At 40.6% G+C, this 21,901-nt stretch overlaps 1 protein-coding gene across 1 annotated transcript in view; it reads right to left on the minus strand.

The window, feature by feature from the left end:
• Positions 1–21,901, minus strand: part of LOC5567572 (segmentation protein Runt) — a 188,651-nt gene that overhangs the window by 152,198 nt on the left and 14,552 nt on the right. The window contains exon 2 of the mRNA XM_021847310.1: positions 9,878–10,212. Coding sequence (XP_021703002.1) covers positions 9,878–10,108 — 231 coding nt within the window. The 5' untranslated portion in view covers positions 10,109–10,212. The remainder of the gene's footprint in view (positions 1–9,877; positions 10,213–21,901) is intronic.

Here is a 21,901-nt window from a genome sequence, read left to right on the forward strand (position 1 = left end):
TGTCACTCTATGAACTGAATTACTATGGGGCTCTGCACTGTTTTAATTTGGTATGGGATTTTGATGTTTACTGGCCTTGTTGTTTACTAATTTCATGGAAGAGTGAAAGGGAGGGTATGATTTTTGTGCAGAGGCCCATGGGAGTCGACGGGTGACATCTGCAATATGCATGCTTACTTTGACCTACAGTACAATTCACATGGATTCACCAAATAAACCCCATAATTCATTCGAAATTGTCTGCTTTTACGGTTATCGACTGAATTTTACCCACTTACCATGTGTTTTTTTACATACATTTTCCAAACGATTTTCGTAAATTTGATTTTAAGATAAGATGACAAAATTATTCGTTTTTGAGACATGGTTTATTGACCGGAATAGTAGCGAAAATTTTTTACCCATTAATGGGAAAACGCTCAGAACAAGAAAAGTACCAATCATTGAAAAAATAGAAGTACCCGTTATTCTGACGTTTACATGTATCAGAAAAAATGGGTATTTTTTTCACATTGAAGAGTAATGACGAGTTTATTGTGTAGTAATCTAGTCACATAGAGAGATAATTGTCGAAAAACTCGAGTAACAGAGCCGAGTCGATCGATTTTTTTGGTTCACTGGTGACAATGACTCCAGTCGAGTAATTTTGATCGACTCGACTCATGAAGTAGATCTCTATAACTTGAAAGACCCGTCAATCAAATCAAGAACAGTGCATATAAGTGTTTGTAAGGTATTCCATTTGATTTTTCTAAATGAAATATTATTGAGGATGAAGAATCTGTAAACATTTCGAATGCTGGGTTTGGATTTGAATACCATAGCAGTAAATTTTTTTCTATCTTTATTACGAGATTATTTTTCAGCCATGGGCTAGCTCATCTTGGGGCCAACGGCTTTCCTTCCCTTCCAAACTTTTCTTGGGGATGGGATTCAATCCTAAGTCCTCAGCGTGAGGGGCGTGAGTTCTAACCACTACACCAGGCTCGTCCCCAGCAGTAACATGTTTACTGTTATTCGATATCCCAGCCATTCCATGAAAAACCGATCTAGTGAATCACCGAATTCCGTGAAAATTTGCTATTTTGTTTCTTATCCGAAATAAGGATACACGTGTTTTTGGATTTTTTTATTAGGGTGCCCATTTCCAAAATTGAGTCGACCAGAAAAATCGCGATTTCGCAAAATTTTTATTTAAAAAAATCATAACTTTTGAACCGGTTGACCGATTTTCAATTGGTAAATATTTTCCCATGATTGTAGTATTTCTTTTCAAGATGCTCCTTCACGATGATCCTTGCTATATTGGTATGGTTGCCTTTCTTAAAGATGTTCTTAATGGACCAGTCCAGTTTAACCTGAGGGCAGTTCCATGGACGGCAGTCAACACGTCGAAGCTTAGTGATGTTAGGAATAACACAGTTTCGCGGTGCGCAGTATCAACCGCTTTGCGGAGGTGAATAAAATCGTGATCGGCTTTTCCACCAATCGGCAGTACTTACGGATTAGTATTTCGCTTATCCATAGCTGTAGTGGCAGCTGTAGTCCCCAGCTTCAACAGCAAGACAATAAGTCGGAGAAGATTTGAGTGCCCCCGATGATGTTTTTAGCTACCTTCAAGGCTGCAGAGAACTGGTTAGAACTGGTTCCGAAAAGTTCGATACCGTACAACATTTTTGACAAACAAACTGCATTACAGATTTTCCACAAGGTTGATCGACTGGCTTTCGGTGCCAAAGCTCTAATGACGTTGATCTGACTGTGAAGTGCTTCTATTGTCTTGGTAGAAAAGGTAAGTTTTCCACCTATAACCATTTTGGTTTATCCATACCTCGAGAATACAGGCAGTTTTTACTTGTGGGTTTGCTTCGCCATCGATAACAATTGCTGATCTTAACCGCGTTTACCAATAAAATGTCATCAGCGTACACCAAGATTCGAACATCTTTTGGGACTATTTCGAACACCGTGCCTATGGCTATAACAAACAAAGTCACTTCTAGGACTGATCCTTGTGGCACTCCGCTTTTCAATATTTTTTAGGATAAAAACGATCCGCTAAGTATACTGAACTTGGAAGCGCCTATCATTTAGATACCTTTTTTTCAATGCAAGCTCTCATCCGATTACGAACACGATCGAGTTGGTTGAGTATATGTGGCCGCCAGGCTTAAATTTAAGCTTTCTGGATGTTCAATAGAACGAGTTTAAGATGAGTTTCTGTTCTCTTGGCCTCTTCGATGATTTCATTCAACTCAGCAAAATATGACGAAGTTCCTCTACTGGCTCGGAACACATGCTGCCCCGGATGGATAAACTTGCTTTTTTCGAGGTCAAGTTGTCAGTATATCTTTCGTATATCTTTCCAATACAACTCAGTAGAGTGATTGGACGATAGTTTTCTACAGAATTTGGTTGAACACCAGGTTTGGGGATTGGTACAGCCTTCAGCCCAGACACGGTTCAAGCTTCGTAGCATTGCTACTTTTCCGGCGATGGGTAGATGGCGAATCATGGGATAACCGACGTTATCGTTGACAATCGTCTGGTCCCATCAGTTGAGTACTTTCAACGTTGATCTACTTTTTCCGCAGAACTTGTTAAAATTACCCCAAATAATATCAGACGGGTTAAGGTGAAACAGTTTGGAATCATACTTCTAAGATTGCACTGTAACTTCAAAAGCACTAGTCTCGCAAAGAAAGCATCCAATAACAGTGTACTTTTTATTTTGGATTTGTGCACTAGCAGAAAGCTTAAAATAAGAAGATAAGGTATGTTTGCCTACTATTTCTCCAGTTTTGTGCCTTTGAAAACGCGAGTAGAGTTACAAGTCGGCCATTGTGACGGCCATCTTTGAACTCCGAGATGTTTCACCTTAAGTGGATGGGAAGAGCTGCACAATGTTTCTCACGTCTCTTGCATGTCTGCTTTACGCAGGCCCATGACAACCATATATCGATACACAGTGTTCTTCGTAGCCAGGATGTCCCGGGCGGTAAGTGAATATCGCCCACTGTCAGTTGTAAGAACTGTGAAAATAAAGACCATTGTTTTGTTTAATTGTTTGTTATGGTTTCATTATCAATTTTTGATACTGTTAAATCAGCTAATAATGTGCCAAAAAGTTGAAGCACATTCAACATTTCGATGATTTTGGAAGGAGAGCAAACATTCACGCAAATAAAACCGTTCCTAAAAATGAGCACTATCAGTCATGAACTCTGGAACAAGCTGATTTTCGCTTTACGAAAATACACCATGAATAGAAATCACGAATCCGGGAACTAAGTTCCACAAATCGTGCGTAACGCCTGCTCACTGATCACTGACAGCTCAGAGAAATCATGGAAACGTTATATTTGTTCTGGTTAACGAGAACTCCTTTCACGTATACAAGAACACTGTTCTGGATCGCGTTCTGTATATCTTTGATTATAATGACAACTTTAAAACCCATAATTTGGCCCACTTTCTCAAGAAAAGTTTTGGGGAATTTTCTTCCGAAATAAGAGAAGTCATTGTATGTTTTCATTAAGGCAACATAGCAGTGAATTTACAAGTTGCACATCTGAAAACCTCCCCGAAAACTGCAAAATTTGGTTGAGTTGCAAAAGAAAAACTCCCATCGTTCGCCCCGTTGTAGAAGCAGCTACGCTCTCGAGGAAAAATATCGGCTATCAGTTGCATATTCAGTCCATTTAAGCAGCAGGCTTCATTTTTAGCAGAAGCAACGTCGGGATAGGCGACCAATTCAATTAAAATTCACTTGCAACTAAACAATCTGCTGGAAAACGAAAAGATTTTGCCAGAAAATGAATGGCATCTTCACTCTCGAGTCTGTTTTGTTGAGTGCAACTGCGCATGCGTTATTATTATTGACAGCGCGCGTGAACAGAGTTCGCGCTTGCTGGAACAGGCTGGAACCAAATCACAAATATGAATTTAGAGGTTTTCAATATCGTGATTTCAGAATCATGGTATTGGAAGCGTTACGATCCGAAGATGCCAGTTTGGAGTCAAGAAGTTTGTTCTCAAACCAGTGAAAAAGTTCATGGAAATGAGATGTGCTAAATCACGCTTACGGGAACTAAATCATGAATCGGCATACGTAGTCCGTTCCGTTTCCTATGACATTTTGTTCACGTATATCGGAACGGATTTATTTGCGTGTTGAAAGGCAAGCCTCCAAGCAAGCAATCAGTGATTTTATTGCGAAACTTGCTCGATTATGGATCATAAACATCAAACAAAACTTCGCATTCTGATTGCACTCTCGATTCAAATTACCCGAAAATGAGTAAATACATGGAGATATTGACTACGCTAAAAGTCGTCTCGTGCCATGGGCCTGGCTTTACGTTTCCGTAAAAAGGGTATTTCCTGCATTTTGACGGAGGACTACATCTTTCTTCTCTATACAGGAGTGAAATTGGAATTTCAAAACCAAGAGCGTAACGTTGGCATGATTTTGTTTTATATATTTTCTAACTTTTTGCTGTCTTAACGAAATTTCTTGATAAGCACCTCAATCGAAAGACAAAGCATCAAAGGTTCTTGTCGTTTACTTACTGAATCCGACATACCTCTCTAAATAGTTAAACAACTGTTTTAAAAGAGAACGTTGATTTCAAGCAAATCTATAAATAGGGGTGCTAGAGAAAAGTTGACGTCATTTGCTTTTCACTCTCCGCTTGGATCGCATCTCAGCTGGCAACAGGTTGGCTTGCTCTAATCTGGCGTGCTTCTCAAGCACATACATCAATAAGTGAATGACTTTTGAGGAGTACCTTCGTACCTGTGAGAACGAAGAAGCATGACGAGTTTGTTCGAACGATTTCCACGGTTCCAAACGATGATGACATCGAATATTTGCCAACAGAAACGATAAAAGAAGTCATCAGGAAGCGCACCAACGTCATGTCAAAAGAGGATTACTGCGCTATGGTACGGGCTACCAATGTGAAGCAGCGTGACTTGATCTTTCACGTAATCGATGGACTACATAGTTATAACGAGATCAATAAGCCATTGGGGACTTTCTTCACGGGTCCTGCAGGTTACGGCAAAACTTTCACGCTGCGCATCCTGACTGCTTCAGTCATGCTCCGGATCACAATGTCAAGAAAAAAGAACTGGAGAAATCACCATCATTTCCAGTATACTTACCAAGATTGGTAACGGCCAGAAAATGACTGCTGATGAAACAAAATTGATCGAGAGTCGATTCCGTACCGTCGAATGGTGCAAGCAGAATGTGCCAAGAGCAATAAGACTGTACCATTGGAACATGGAAGGCGCTAAAAAAAGACACTGACACGTTAATGCTTCCAGTGGGCATTTATGCCCTTTGAAGGAAGCACCACACTAGACAACGGACAAGCATGCAACGCCCAGTGGCACAGTCGGAAAACATTCCTCACGAAAAGTTTACCGGTCTGAGGCGGGAATCGAACCCACACTCCCTAGCACGATGCGGCTAAATGCCTGGTGACACTAACCGCACGGCTACGAAGCCCACAAGGTGCTAACTGATCAGGATACACTGGAGTGACGTATTTGCGGGATATAGGGATGCCGCCCAGTTGGCAAGTTCACGCATCAAGCTCTAAATACAAGATGAGCGTCTTTGAAACCGGGGGGAGGATTACCGTATTTGCTACGAATGTCCGTTGGTATGCCATACATGATCACTAGCAACGCTGATGTTGAAGATGGCATAGTGAATGGTACAATCGGTGAGCTGAAGTACATTGAAAAGGATGAAGACGACTGCATCGTGAAACTCTGGTTCAAATTTGAGAATGAGGTGATTGGTGCTGTATTGAGAATCAAATCGAAGCCAGCTGTTTACTCGAGACCCGGTATTCTGCAGACCGATTGGATACCCATCTCTAAAAGATCGGCTAAAGGGTGTCCACGATAAAATTGTCACACACAAAATTGATTCGCAAAATTCAAGTTTTCATCCGATTGTCATCAAATTTTCAGGGTTTGAAAAATAACTATTAAACTTCATTTAACCATTTTACTCGTATTTTATTTACAGTCCATACGCAAATCCACCTTGGCCTTAACCCCGGCCGTAAGATTCTGCACAACCTGTGAATCAATCGTTTTTTGCATGTAAACCCATACTTTCTTTAGTTCCTCGACTGTCTTCACTACCTTAGGTCGTTTAAGAAGGTGCTGCTTCATAATCGCCTAGTACTTCTCGATGGGGCGGAGCTCCGGAGTATTGGGAGGGTTTAACATTTTCGGCACGAAATTGACCTTATTGTCCGCATACCTCTTCAGCACGTCCTTGGAGTAGTGGCATGAGGCCAACCCCGGCCAGAAGATTGTTGGGACGTTGTGGGCCTTCAGGAGAGGAAGCAGCCGCTTCTGGAGGCACTCTTTCATGTACACCTGTCCGTTCATCGTGTCCCGGGTCACGAAAGGTGCACTCCGCTTCCCGCACGTGCAGATGGCTTGCCAAACCAGGAATTTCTTCGCAAATTTGGACATCTTCTGAGTGCGGACATACTCCGGAACGCTGAGCTTATCCTTGGCCGTGAAAAACAGGTTGCCGGGGATCTGTTTGAAGTCGGCCTTCACATATGTTTCGTTGTCCATGATGCAGCATTCAACTTTCGTCAGCATGTTGAGGTACAACTTCCTGGCATGGGTTTTGGCGGACTTGTTCTGCTTCTCATCGCGATTAGGGGCCTTTTGTACCTTGAACGTTCGAAGCCCAGCCTTAGTTTTGGCCTTCTGGACAAAACTTCGGCTTAGGTGTAGGTTCTTAGCCACATCCCGAACGGAGGCGTTCGGGTTTCGGTTGAAGGCCCCAACTACGCGGTTGTGATTTTTGGTGTTGAACGGAATACTTTTTCCTTCACTTCTGCGCTTCTGATCGGTGGTCAATCGTTCCTCGACCGGTTAATCACTCGCGACACCGTGGAATTCGCGATTCCCAACGTTTTAGCGATGGAGCGATGCGAGATATCCTTGTTCTCGTGCTGAATGTGCAAGATTTTATCACGCACGAGCTGTTCTTTCAACTCCATTTCCGCGAGTTTTGAATACAGGACTTTAAAACTTGCAGGATGTAAATAATGAACTAAATCCACCCAAATTTTCATTAAATTTTACCCAACGGTTAAAAAGTTAGATCAATTTCATAGTGTGGCAATTTCATCGTGGACACCCTTTAGTATCAAACTGAGGGACATAATCAAATGCAAACGCATTCATCAAACACCCTATCATCTGCAAAAAGATACTGCACTGTTGTTTGACCCAGAATTGATCGAAATTGTGTCCATAGTAGTCCTACGTCAACCCCGCGGTAAAGTAACAGACATTCCCACCCCAATTTTTTTACTAATTATTAATTGTGTATTCCATATTTCAATTTTAAATCGAAGAACATCAAAACAGCCGTTCCTACTTGGTAATCCAATAACTCAGAATGTAACAAGTTTCGAATTTAAATCCCAACAATTCACGCAGTCTCTTCTCATACCGAATATCCATCCATCTCAGGTACACACACACGCAATTAGTTGGTAGCATACAAGAGTCGTGGGTTCGAGTCCCACCTGAACACGTGGATTTTTTTTCGTAATATCACTCATAATTTATCCATCTTTAGCACTATGCTTAGTAAGTTAATTAATTTAGAAACCATGCGGATTGGATTACCGAACAACTCAATATATGTATGTGTCACTACATTTTATGTGATCACCTAAATTCAAGCCAAAAATATTTGTTCTATGTGAAACTTGCTATTTTAATGCCGATTTTTAATGTTATGCAGGTCTGCCATTTACAGTTCAAGTCAAGCCAACAATTATGAAAGACAAATATTACTAATGAAGGATCAACACTTTCCTTCTCACCAAGTAATAATGTCTGGCGAAAGACGTTGTGTTTGCTTCGTCTACCAAGCAGTATCCGTTAAGTTTTTAATTATTCTGACTTTTAACTCTCCTCCACGTCCACCGTTGTTTTCGCAAACGAGACCAGGGCTTGGTTTGCGAACTCTACAGTCCAACTGTAGACGGTGTGGTTTGGTTTCAACCGACGACGCACACAAAGACACTGCAGCGTCAGTCGATAGGCAAACAGCACACCGATGCACAGTGGCGCATGGCTGGATAAACTCTAAAAAACTGAAGTTCTTAAAATTGACTGTTATAATTATTTCAAGCTTTCTATTCTAATGGATGATCTCTCCTCAAAGTCAGGTTCATTTTCAATTGCTGACGCCATCTTTAATTTAATTGATTCCCAGAACCTTAACTTATCCCACTAACTCCTTTGTATGGCAACTGTGAAAATGCAGAAGATTCTTCGGTAACTACCCGAGCAGAAGAAAATAACTACTGAATACCAAATTGAGGTATTCCATACCAGATAATTTCTAATACTTACACCCTGAATGAGGTATGAATGAGCCCTGCATAAGAGGTAAAATATCTCAAATAATACCTTATGCATATTCTACAAATACCAAGCTGATAATTAGATCAGGTATTGCAATACCTGAATAATACGTGATGGATTTTCATATAAAAGTGATTTTTTCCAGCAGTCCTCAATAGCAATCGAATACCAAAATGAAGTATTTTTAATTGTTTCAAACATGCTTTTCAAATACCATTATAGTACCAAAATGAGGTATTGACAACTGAACAATACCTTATTATGGTATGATACCAAAATATGGTATGCACAAGTTATTGAGGAGTTATTCTTTCCTCCTCGGGTAGTAACAATGAATTGGTTACCTCACTAAAATTCCTTCCCTTCCCCCCGATGACCGTAAGCACGTGGTCGGTGCCTTTATTGACTTTGAAATGTTGGGTTCTCGATTCATGCACATGGAGAATTGATAGCTCAATGAACATCTGCGCAACTTCGATTGTTCAACCTTTGCATGAAGGCGCGCCACTGTGCGACGCGTCGCCAGACTATACCAAAATTTTATAACCCAACAAGATGTGGCACTCCAGAGGCTACGAACACCGACTTGGAACCATAATGGCGGCGACCGAAAGGACACCCAGCGATGAAATATTTTATTGATTTTCCACCGCCTCTCACCAATGGTCCTCTTTAGTGATTGGCCACGAAGAGGCAGATTTTGGTGCAAACATTCACACATTCCTTCCCACCCACCAAACCAGGCCTCATCCTAGAGGTCAGACCAAATGCTGGGCTTCCTCGAGAGAGAGAGAGAGAGCCCGCTGCCTCGTACAATTTTAATAGTCAAACTCCCAAAACACCCAGAGACGCAAAACCGAGAACGTTTTTGGTTGATTATACCGCAACCGAAAATTGATTGTAAAGGATAACCCCAAAAAGCGGAGAAAGAGGCCACAGTCCCATTCGAGGGACCGGTTTACAGTACACATGTATATTGGCCCTATATCGGCATCAACCGGAAAATCTACGAATATGGAATCGGGTATCATTTTGGTCGAAATAATTTATTTGGTTCCACAAATATGCCTCAACAGTTTCATCAAACCGTAGCGCACGGTGTGTTGCGTAAAACGGTATCAAAACGAAAAAAAAAATGAAAACGAAATAAAAAAACGAAAAGAAATTCAATTTCGTTTATAACCAAAACGTAAATCGGTCTAGAGCAATATTTCATACAGATTTCTTTATGAAATTTGGGAAGAATCTTAAAAGTTGAAATAAAAAATGTGATTTAACAATAAACATTAACATTTGCGCCTGGAGGCAAAATCTCAAATCTCTTAGTCTCCAAATACGCCGAATACCGAGTGGCCAGGAATACCGATTTTTTGTGACAAAAGTATGTGAAAAAAGACACCGTGATAGCTAGTACAGGAAAAAGGGGCAACCAAACTGATCTTACCACATGTGGTGATCCGGTGCGGATTAGCTCTCCGGGATGGTCCGCCAGCAGACCTTCGATGGTTCGCTCCGCCAAACTTTCCGCCGTTAGTGGTTGATGCTTTGAGGTGCCATCATTGGTGGTTCCATTGGTATTGACACTGTCTGTGTTTAATCCGCCGCCACTGTTCCCATTGAGCTCCATCGATGTCGGATTGGTTGTGGAAGTCACTTCAGGTGTGGCCAAGTGCATTTTTTCTTCGGTGCAGGTATGTTTCACTCACTTGCACAAAATGTCGTCAATATTGTTCAAGCCCTGGGTCAGAACTGCACTCGCATATGTTTCATTCTGTCAAGCTTTTCGTATTAAATAACAATTATTAGATGTATGATTGAATTTTTTTACAACAAAACAGGAATGCACAATCTTTCACGTTTTTCACATACGAATTTCTTCTTGACGTTACGACCCTACTACTCAGCTAAATACTCTAAGAGCACATCCACAGTTGGTAACTGAGAGCTTTATTTGCCAAAGTTGCCATTTTTGCATTCGTTAATCGTGTGGCAGACACTATGCTGCTTTATGCCCAAGGAAGTATATTGGTACACAGTTCCTCTAGTTGCGGTATATTTTTAATTTGTGTTTCTTAAGGTATCCTCCATTACAGTCACATTTCACCGCAACAATTGGCACAAATTAGAAAAGTTCAAGCAGTTTTGGTAGTTTTTCATTATTTTGAAGCAATTTAATATATGTTCTCAAATATTTCGTGTACTTACAAGCCCGTATGTCGATTGGAAGTATAATTCAATAAAATCAATAAAAAAAGGCACTACCACTATAGTTGCGGAACAACCATAACTAATGGATCAGCTATCGGAGTCAAGCAGCTAATCATATATTAGACTTTGGCTCACTTAAGTGTTGTGTCGAATACGTCATTTTTTTTAAATAACCAAGATCGTGACCTGGTAGAAGAATTTCGAACCAAACGGCACATCAAATGGTTGGCCCTAAGCCCACCGAACAATGTTGTCGAACATGGCATCTTCCATATAATAAATATCCTGGGAATCCTGCTTTAATAAAATTACATGCTCAGTAGCTACTACTGAGGAAAACATTCCGAATCAAGCAATAAGTCACATGATATCTCTTAGCCCGCCAACTAAGGAGTGTATCGAAAAGTAGTCGCAAACATTCAAAACAGTCTCAAAAATATTGGGCTGAACCTACAAACAATTTTTTGGTCAGAAATGGTTAACAATGTATTTAAAAATTATGATGCGGGGATATTGATTCAATAAAGTGGCATTTTGTATGATAATTTTGCAAATTACTAACAGATGTCGATGAAAATCTTGCACACCTCTAAAAAAATTGATATGTAATTAATTGTGTTAAATTTAAAGAAAAAATGGTTTTTGTTTATGCTAATATATTCTGTGCGACAACTCTCATAACATAGTGTGAAAAATATTTTGAAAAATACATTAACAAGCATTTGAGAGCAAATGCAAAAATCGAAAAAAGTCGATTTTTAAGGACCTCGTTTTTTGATTTTTTTTCTTCACGTTAATGGTAACATCGAACTATTGTATCGAATAAAAAATAGTTTTTTGATTGGAAAAGTTTCTTTGCATATTTATGAAGTAACGTAAGCAAAAAATGGTACCCTATATAATTACCGCTGTATATGACAGAGCTTCAAAAGTTGATTATACAAAAGTGGCTTTCTTAAACCGACCTTATTCCAATAATTGGACTTCCCTGGAGCAATAATTTATTTTTTTGAAATCCGTTTTACGTGCTGTGTGAAGTAAACGTGTTTTCCGATAGAATAAGCTTTTCATCTTATTTTGTTTGATATACATTTTGTTCAATACAAATCATCAAATCTTCAGAAGACACTTCAAAAATGTAATTTTGTGCAAGATTTTATTTTCTATGCTTTATAAACCTTGTTGTATTAATATTAAGACTGCATATTATTAAATATTTTTTTAGTTGCTTCAATATTTGATGACATGATGAAGATTTGCATGAAAAAATCTTTTGAAAAGATGAACTATGCTCTGAGATATACCACTTTTCGATACACTCCTTAACTTTATAGAAGAAGTCATCTTTATAACTTATCAAGATCCTCCGATAGCTGCTTTCAAACACAGCATGCTCAGTTGGACCTGATGGGAAAATTCCGAATCTAGCGGGGCATCACATATTAATAATCGACTTATTAAGCAACTTTTTCGAAAACATCAACCTAGGGATGGGACAGTTTTGGTTTTGAGCAAGCTCTTGAGTGAGATTTTGAGAAACTCTGAGTAACTCTGGTTGCTTGATTTCATATGCTCATAGCAACCTGTACTCGTAATAGCTCGTTACTATTTGAAAACTGATGCCGTCAATGACGTACGTTCATGATAACAAAAATTTCATCCTTCTAATTAACAAACAGATGTTGGTCAGAAAACCTTGAAAAACGTGGAACAGTGCTTGCAACCATGGAATTTTTAGAATCCGAGCTACTTAAAAATGTCTGTTCCGAAAATGTTTGGTTTCTATACTGAATAGTTCCAGAAGCTGTAGTGCTTAATTAAAATGTTTTATGAAAGTGGTGCATCCGTTATTCAATTCGTGGAGCAGGGGCCCGTGTGGCTACTGGTATCAGATTGAATCTAAGTTTATCTAGAAGTGCGTGTTAACGATCAACGCTCCGTCATCGTAATCATCGTCAACATCGAAACTTCAGAAGCAGTTTTTCTGTTCAAAACTAAAAATGTTTCGATGAAAATGTGTTCACTGTGTTGCGGTTGGAGAATAGAATACAGTGAACACATTTTCCTGTAAATTTTCTTGATTTTGAAGGAAAAAACTGCTTTTGAATGTTTCGAAATCAATGACGGATCGTGCCCCTTAAGATCCCGCTTCAGTGCACATTTCCCGAAGAACGTTTTCCGACTCAATAAGCGTTGCAACTGTTATCTATGCTCTCTCTATTACAACACGGTGTTACGTATATTTTCAACTTTCAGTGAATTTAATTCATTTCCCAGAAAAATAAATTTAAATTCGTTCACCATTAATCATTTTATTACAACGCTTAGTTCGCAATATTCTTAAGCATATGAATGCACTTTGTTATGTTTTAACTAAAGTTTTTCACTCCGAAGCTCACGGCAGTTGGCTTGGACGCAAGACCCACCATAGGAGACGTTATGTACCGTGTTGATTGGAAATACCCGGATGCCTCGAATCCCGGACATCGGCCTTAAGAAACCCAAATTCGTTTTTCTACAACTTTTATGCATTGTTAATGTAGAAGACATCTTAATTATGGATGAGCATGAGCATAGATGACCGTACAATTTGTAATTCCTACTCTGTGATTGACCAGAGCAATCGAAGTTGTACAGAGATTTCACATATTGCGCTTGAGATAAGTTTTTCATTCGTCAATGTGAGTAGAAGACATCTTAATCATAGATTCCAAACGAAAAAGTCGCAATTTGGTTTACAACACCATTGAAAAAGGCCAGTGTCCGGAATTCAAAGCGTCCGGCAATTCGATGCAGCACGGTATGACGGATTTCACGCCAACTCGACAAAGGGATTGGCAGTACCCCTTCAGAATTCAATTAAACTTTCTGGGTGTGAAGACTATGTGAAACTAAGATACTTTACATACTTTGTTTTTTCAAAATCGATCTAGAGTAACATTTGGAAAGGGTCAAAGTTTTTTTTTACTTTTTTTATAAACCCGTATAACTCGAAAACGATAAGACCTACAAAAAAGTGTTGTATCGGAGACTGTCGTGAAATTTCCTGACGTTTTAGAGAAAAATATTGAAAACATAAAAACACATTTTTTACACTGAAAAAAAAATTCAAAACTTTAAAGTCGATTTAAAAAAAAAAGGCCATTTCAGATTTTGATCATCCTTAAGCAAAAAGTTTCGTAATTAAATTTACTAAAAGTCGTCCATACATTGCAAATTGGGCATATTTTAGGAAAAAAAAGTTTTTCTAACATCGATTTTTTTTTTTTTGAATGCCTCCAAGACAAAGTACATGCTACAGTGATACCTCCATGAGTCAATGTTCCATGACTCGATATCGACTCATGGAACCATACTAAAAACAAAATTTCATGGTTACTATGATGATCCCTAGAAGCAGCTTTCCAAAGAATAGCTGTTCCATTGCTCGATATTTCCATGAGTCGATAGTCCCTTCAATATCGACTCATGGAGGTTTCACTGTAGCTGGTGGGGCCGATGGCGACAGAGCTCGCCTAGGTAGCAGTGTTACTATAGACACTGCGGCCACGAACCAAGTATTGTGGCGTGAAATTGTTGATTCAGTATTATCTGTTTAGATGTTAACTAAATAAATGAAATGAATTAAATTTGTTTGTATAAACCGTAACGCTTTAGCCTACACTCTCCCCATTCTAACGTTATCTTCACAATCTGTAGACAACGCCCTATGCCTCGTTTAGAAAGCAAAAGGTTTAGCTAACTTCGTTAATATTTCGACTATTTTATTTTCAAATTTTGTTTACTAAACTTTTACTTGAAGTTGTGACACGTTTCAACAACTTTTGCACGATTCACCATATTGAGGGATGATTTGAAATTTAGATCGATCCAATGGCTGATAAAATGAGCCAAGTTTTTTCGAAAAATGTCACAATCTAAAATAATGTAATGAAATAATGTCTTTATCGAAATACCGACGAAGTAGGATCAAATCATTGTATTTCAGCTGTACAAAATTTCATTCACAAAAATGTGGACAACATACTTTTGTACATTCTTACAAATTGATCCCAAACTTTTGCATATGTAGATAGTGTTTGATTCACTTTGTTTTATTTTTGTTTGATTTGAGTGAATATTTTCAATAAATAAGCTTTTCGCGCTAATATCGGTTACTGATATAACATGTAACAGCTGTGGCTCACCACGCAGTTAATTTCGCTGTTTAGAAAAATACTGCATCCTAGAAGCCATAAACAAATATTTGAGTGTTTTAGCCATATTAATGAACTATCACTGCAGTAAACCAGTACTGCGAAGCACGCGAAAAATGCATTACCAACCCATCCTCCGACCACTGTACAATGGTCGTAATGAAGTAAAATTTGGTCAAACCTATTTTAATTGCATCAATCAAAGAAACGTGTTTTCTTAATATGCTATTTGTTTTTTTTTTTTGTTCCAGGAGGGACTATTCACATACTACGTAAGTTTTTGAACCGTACAAGAAATGCAATAAGTTTGTATTTAATTTAGAAATGCAATAAAATTATATTGAAAATACTAATTTCGTTTGAATTTGATCGAGGAAGGTAATAGGTTTATAATGTTTAATATAATAATATGATTTATATGTTTGAAAAGTTGATTTTATTTTATATTTTGTATTCTAAATGTCGTCAACATTCATGTAAAATATTATTTTTTTTTCAAACAGAATTAATTTGAAACCAGAAATGTCTGCAAATAAAATCTAAGGAAGCTTTTCAATGTGCTCACTTCCACATGGCGTCTACATAAAGCGACACGAGTTTTATTGTTAAAAACCATCAAAGTTATGTTTGTATGTTTTATAATACAAAAATATATAAAAATCTCAAAATATTTTTTTGTAGTTCTGTCCGCCTTTTTGTATGGAGCCCGACCATTGTCCCAATAGCTTTTTACAATAGGTGGCGCCCAATGCAGGCGGTAGTGGTGATAGCTAAGCAGCCCGAAAACAGTGGCTTTTACCCACTAATCCATCCACACAGAGGCTACCCAACGCGGACCTGGCTGCCGCAGTAACCAAAAATCTATTGTTTCAACATAATTTCCCATCTAATCCCATTTTTGAGCGCTTCCCAATCCCCGGTGTGTTTGCCCTGAGCAAAGTCAAACCATCGATTTTTCATCGACATCAGTCACTGCCACACAGAGCGCAGCTTGGTTGAATGGACTATGGGATCGGTCATGCATTGGTATAGGGGGAGGGTGTTTAGAGCATGCATTTTAAATAAATTAATTTTGTAATAACCAATACCGCACATTTGTGCTGTAGGCAAAGCACATAGCCCGAGAAGATTTCTGCTTGATGGAATGGGTTTTGTTTAAATCTGATGAATTGCAATCATGCTCGGGCAGTACAGGTGACAAATTACTTAAATCGTTCCATGATTGATTTTTTAAGTGTTGTTTATACTATTCCATTTGATTACACGGTTGTGTTTCAAAATTGGCGTTTTTTCATGCTTATTTTTATCGGCACTACTCATTTTGAAATTTTAGAAAAAAAAATCTGATATCTGAGATTTTTAGAATTTTTGTTTAGTTTAACGTACCTAGACCAGACCAAGTATTTCTGAGCGTAAAACCTACTATTCGAAAAAACCTATTTGATAAAACATCTATATCAAACTATCATCAAAATGATAAGAATTGATGGGATCCTTGACTTATATTTAAGAAGTCAAAATAACGTCTAGTCAGCCTGTCTGAACACCGACAATTCACGCCTTATAATCAAAAATTGTTTACGTTTACATCACATATAAAGTTCTTCTCCAGTATTTATGTTAATTTGATCAATTTCTAGTACACTGATGTAGATTATTATTATTATTATTATTTATTAACGACACTTTACCCTCGTCAGGGCATTCGTGTCGGGCTAGTCGTTACTTTACAATACCTAGATTTCACTGTGTATTTCGATTTCCCTAATGAATTTCAGGATTTTGGTTTCGTTTTCCGTGCTGTGTTGTAGAATATCTGCAACTGATCCGCTGATACCGCAAGTCATTCGTCTTTGGTGGTACCCTCTGCACTCGACTAGTATATGATGCACTGTTATTTGTACACCACACCAGGTGCACAATGGAGGAGAACTGCGGTTGAGTATATGCGAGTGTGTTAGCCTGGTGTGTCCTATCCTCAACCTTGTTAGTATCCGCTGGTCCGCGGCATTCGACCTGTCTGAGCATTTCCTGGGGAGTTGTTTGATTTGCCTCAGATGTCCTTGGCTTCGGAACCATTCTGTTTCCCAAGTTGACCATATCTCCTTTTTAATAGAACGCGCAACATCTTGCGCTGGTATAGGGATATCGAGTTGAGTTTGATGTCTGCCGTCTTTAGCAAGCTTGTCAGCTTGTTCGTTGCCGGCGATACCGGCGTGACCTGGTACCCAACTGAAGACTATGTTCCGTTCTCGGGCAGTTTGTTCGACAGTTTGGATCCATGGATGTCTGCATCGACCGCCAGTTAAAGCATCGAGACAGCTTGCAGAGTCAGTAAATACGATGACCTTTTGTTGATCGCCTACTTCCAAAACAGCTTTTTTTAGGGCAAACGCTTCTGCGGAGAATACACTGCAGATGTTTGGCAGCCGAAAGCTGTAGTTGATGGCAGGCGTAATCACCCCAGCGCCAGAGAAGTCGGTTTCCTTTGAGCCATCAGTAAAAAAATGTTCGTAGGATTGATATTTCTCACTGATGAGTTGTTTGAAGGTCGGAATAACGATGTTCTTGTTAGCGCCTGCTTTGAGTGTGTTCCTGAGTTGGTTGTCGACATGCGGTGGTGCTACGTACCACTCCCGTTCAGTGGTTCTTACGATGCTGTTGATTTTTGGGAGCGACAGTCCTGTTGTTTCCTGAAGGAGTTGTTTTACTCGGTTAGCCGTCGGAAAATCTACTGATTTAGGGTTCTTTTCAATTAATCGTAGCGCTAATTGGGATAGGCGCAAGATTAGAGCTAAACGGAAAGGAAGACACCCCGCCTCGGCTAATATCGATAGCGTTGGGCTCGTAACAAATGCTCCGGAGGCTTGACGAACAACCTCGTTGTAGGTTGGACCTAGTATTCGTTCCATGTTCTCGAGGCTGATACTTGTTAGACCTACCCCGAAGAATAGTTTTGAGATGACTAAGGCTGATCCTGCTTTAAGAAGGGTTTCTCGGCTGCTTCTATTCAGTCTGCGACCTAAAATCCTTAGAATTCGGATCCTATTCGCACAATTTCTTTTGACGTCTGTGAAGTGCTGGATAAAGTTGAGTTTGGAGTCTACTATCACACCCAAAATTTTCATCTTCCGCACGCAGGGGATTGGGGTGTTATTAATTTTAATGGCTCTGCCTCGTTTACGATGGCCTACTTGGCAAACGTGAAGTAACTTCGATTTAGCAGGTGCTATGGAAAATCCAACGCTGGTGGCCCAGTCAGTAGCAGAAGAGACAGCTTGCCGAAGAATTTGGCGGACTGTTCCGCGGTTTTTACCCTTCACAATAAGGATGACGTCGTCAGCATAGAGAAGAATGTTGGCTCCGGTGGGAATCTGGTTGAAAATTGGTTGCATGGCTACCAAGAAAAGCGTCACTGAGAGTATAGATCCTTGGGGGACGCCATTTTCTGCTTTTCTAAGTGTCGAAGAGAATCCATTAACCGTTACAGAGAAGTATCTGTCAGAAAGAAAGCTTGACAGAATATTGAACATACGGCCAGAAATCTTCCACTTCGCTATGGTCCGAAGAATGGCGGGTCTCCAAGTTGTATCGTATGCTTTTGCGATGTCCAGGGATACTATTTCCACATGATCATCATCGTCCAGTTGTAGGAAGGATTCCAGGTTGGCTAGGTGTGTGTCGACACCTTTACCCGGTCTGAACGCGTGCTGGCGTGCATCTAATTTTCCTGTGCTCTCCAACTCCGTAATTAGACGGCGGTTCACCATTCTTTCAAACAGTTTGCCTAGACAACTCAGGAGTGTAATTGGTCTATAGCCGTCTGCCTTACTTCGGTCGGCTTCGGGTTTCGGTATTGGTATCACTGTGCCAAGCTTCCATTGCTGTGGGAAATTTCCGTCATTCCAGATTCGGTTAAGAAGTTCCAGTAGGGCAATTTTAACGCTGATTGGAAGTCGTTGCAACATAATGTAGCTTATATTGTCGGGTCCTGTTGAAGAGCCTCCTTTGCGTTGGAGGGCCCATGTGAGTTCTTCCAGGGAGAAATCCACATTGTACCGTTTGTACAGATTTGGGCGTTGAGTTTTTCCTGAGATGTGGATGCCTTTCTTATGCTGTTTCCGGAATTTTTCAGGGTAGTTCGTATCGGAGGATCTTTTTTCGTATTCATCTGCCAGTGCTTCTGCTACCAGTTGTCCGTTGTTAGTAATACCGGTCGTGAGATTCAGCGTTATAGTGCTGCTTCTCCTTTTCCCTTGCAGTCTGTTTATTTTGTCCCATACTTGACTGGATGGGCAGCTTGGGTTGATGCTTTCAACGAACTCTTCCCAGGATTTCTGCTTCGCTTCGTGTATTTGTTTCCGACACGCTAAGCGCGCTTCTTGGAACTGTTTCAAAGCTTCTGCTTTCCGAGGGTCGTCAGTATCTAAACGTCGGAGAGCACGTAATCGTTTTCGTCTAAGTTTTACAGCCGCTTTTACATCTTCGTTCCACCATATAACCGATTTTGGCCCATTTTTACCTGATGTTCTTGGGATGCATGCTTCCGCTGCTGAAATAATTTTGTCCGAAAATTCTTCTACCGTTAGTGGTAGGCCCGGGCGCAAATTTCTGCTCGTAAGTTCTTCGTAGAGTGCCCAGTTGGCTGCTTCGTATTTCCACTTGATTCGATTTCGCTGTTCATCTGATGTGTTTGGAATGTTAATAAGTATAGGGAGGTGGTCGCTGTCAGAACTATCTGGTAGAGAGGTCCATGTGAACTTAGGAGCAATTGATGTTGAGCAAAGCGATACGTCGAGGGCCTGAGAATTTCCAGTAGATGGGTCAATTCGAGTGTGAGAGCCGTCGTTCAGTACGAGCATATTGTGTTCAACAGCCAGTTCCAATATCTGTTCACCCCTTTTCTTCGCTTCGGATGCAGGTGCAGTTATTTTACTGCCCCAAGCTGCATGGTGACCGTTAAGTTCTCCCAGTATAAGTGCAGGCTTCGGGATTTCTTGCAAAAGTTCACTGAAGAGTTTTGAAGCTTCCTTATCTCTAGGTGGCAGATAGACTGAAACGACTGTGGTATTAACTGGGACGAATAGTTGAACTGCGATTGCTTGAATTTTAGTTTTCAACGGAATTTGTTTAAAAGGCATCCCACTTTTGATAGCTAGTCCAGCACCTTGTCGGCCGTGGGTTGAGCATTGGCTGAGAAGCAGATGATAGTTTGTCCCGAGGAGTCCATCGCACGACTTGCGGTAGTCTAAGTTGGTCTCTTGGAGGTTAACTACTACCGGTTGATATTTCGTGATCAGCATCTGGAGTTCATTGTAGTGCGATCGGAGTCCACATATATTCCACTGAATTGCGAGTGTCTGTGAGCGAGTTGGTGAATTCACGGATGAGCATGTTGAGCTGCCAGATGATGCAGTCGATCGTCGAGGGCGTCCACCTGAGGGACGTGGTGTTGTTCGGGTATTTGGGCGACAATCTGTTAAGGTAGAGGTGCTGGGAGAGTTTGACTGGTATTTGGTTGTGGATAATAATGGGATACTTGCCGATGGTAAGGTGGTGCACACGCCGACTGCCGCCAGAGGCTCTTCGAATAAATCCGGGACATCTCTGGTCAGGGTCGACGTGTGAGGCCTCGCGCTTGGCGATTCGTATGCTGTTTCGCTGGTCGATGGTACACATGTCATTTTCCTGTAGTTGTCGTATGCTTCAGAGTTGAATAGTGCTGATAAAGGTAGGGCGGCCGAACTAGGAGTTTGGTGGTCAACAGGTTGGAGGAAGACGTCCCGGATTCCCTTACTCGCTGAGCTCGCTTCCTCTTCTGGAAGTGAAGGGGGTACTACACATTCCCCGCCTTCAAACCGCATACTTATGACGTTGATGTTCTCAGGCATGTTGTCAAATCGAAATCCAAATTCGATGTTCTTGTGAGTGTAGCTGGGGTCGTGTATGTCATTAGTTGATAGGGATTGTTCTTCCAGTGCCGTGTCAAGGTGTGTTGCAGGGTCAGTAGCCAGGTCTAGAGAAAGTTCTTCGGGGGTGGTTTCAGCCATCGTTTTTCGATGCTGATCGGACATGGTATGTTTCGATGTTTGTTGATAGCCGCTTTCCCCGACTGTTGTTGGTGTCGGTTGGTGATATTTCGAATTGTCGTTTTCCGCTTCGACTCCGAGTACGAATGATATTATCAGGATCGTTGTCACGATTGTCTTTTCTAGTTGGGGGTGGGATGAAGACTGTGTCCTTTCTTGATTCGCGTGTGGTTTTTTTCGACGGTCCAGCTTCCGTAGAGCGTATGGAGGCTGGGTGTTGTGTTTGGGTATCCTGAGAGAATGAAGGTGATTTTCCAGGGTGAGGTTCAATAGACGATTTCAGCGAGGCGAGTTCTTTTGTTAGATCAGCGACTTGCTTCAAAAGTTTTGCTATCGTTTGGTCTTTAGCAACAATCTCCTGCTTCAGTTGGTCTTGGATTACACGTGCAATAGTTTCACGCTTGTTTTCCATGGTATAACGACGCCTTGCTTCAGAATATGAAATACACTGGTCAACTTTCATATGGACAATTTTGTCCTCCTCCTTGTATTTGGGGCAGTCTCGTGATGTAACGGTATGGTCGTTTTTGCAGTGCATACAGTATGGTGAGTTGTTGCATTGCTCACCGTCGGGTACATGGATCAGTTGAGAACATCGCATACATACTCCAGGTTGTTGGCAAAACTTTCTTGAGTGGCCATACATACCGCAATTGTGACAGAGCAGCGGCGATGGATAGTATGTCCGTACCGGAATCCGCAACAAACCGAAGTACACGTGATCCGGTAAAACCGTGCCGTGAAAGGTAAGCACCAGAAGAGGTGTGTTTACTAGATCACCATTAACTCGCTTCTTAATACGCCGAACTGCTTGGACACCTTGGGAACTCAGATGTTCGCAAATCAGTTTTTCGTCCGTGTTTATGGAATCTGGTTCGTATACGGTCCCCTGCACTGTGTTGAGTGTTGGATGAAGGGATATTTCTATTTTTGTGCCATCGGAAAGCTCCGTCAGCGATGTCAGCTTGTCAACGA

This window comes from Aedes aegypti, chromosome 1 (genome assembly GCF_002204515.2).
Source record: "Aedes aegypti strain LVP_AGWG chromosome 1, AaegL5.0 Primary Assembly, whole genome shotgun sequence".
NCBI classification, from domain to species: domain Eukaryota; kingdom Metazoa; phylum Arthropoda; class Insecta; order Diptera; family Culicidae; genus Aedes; species Aedes aegypti.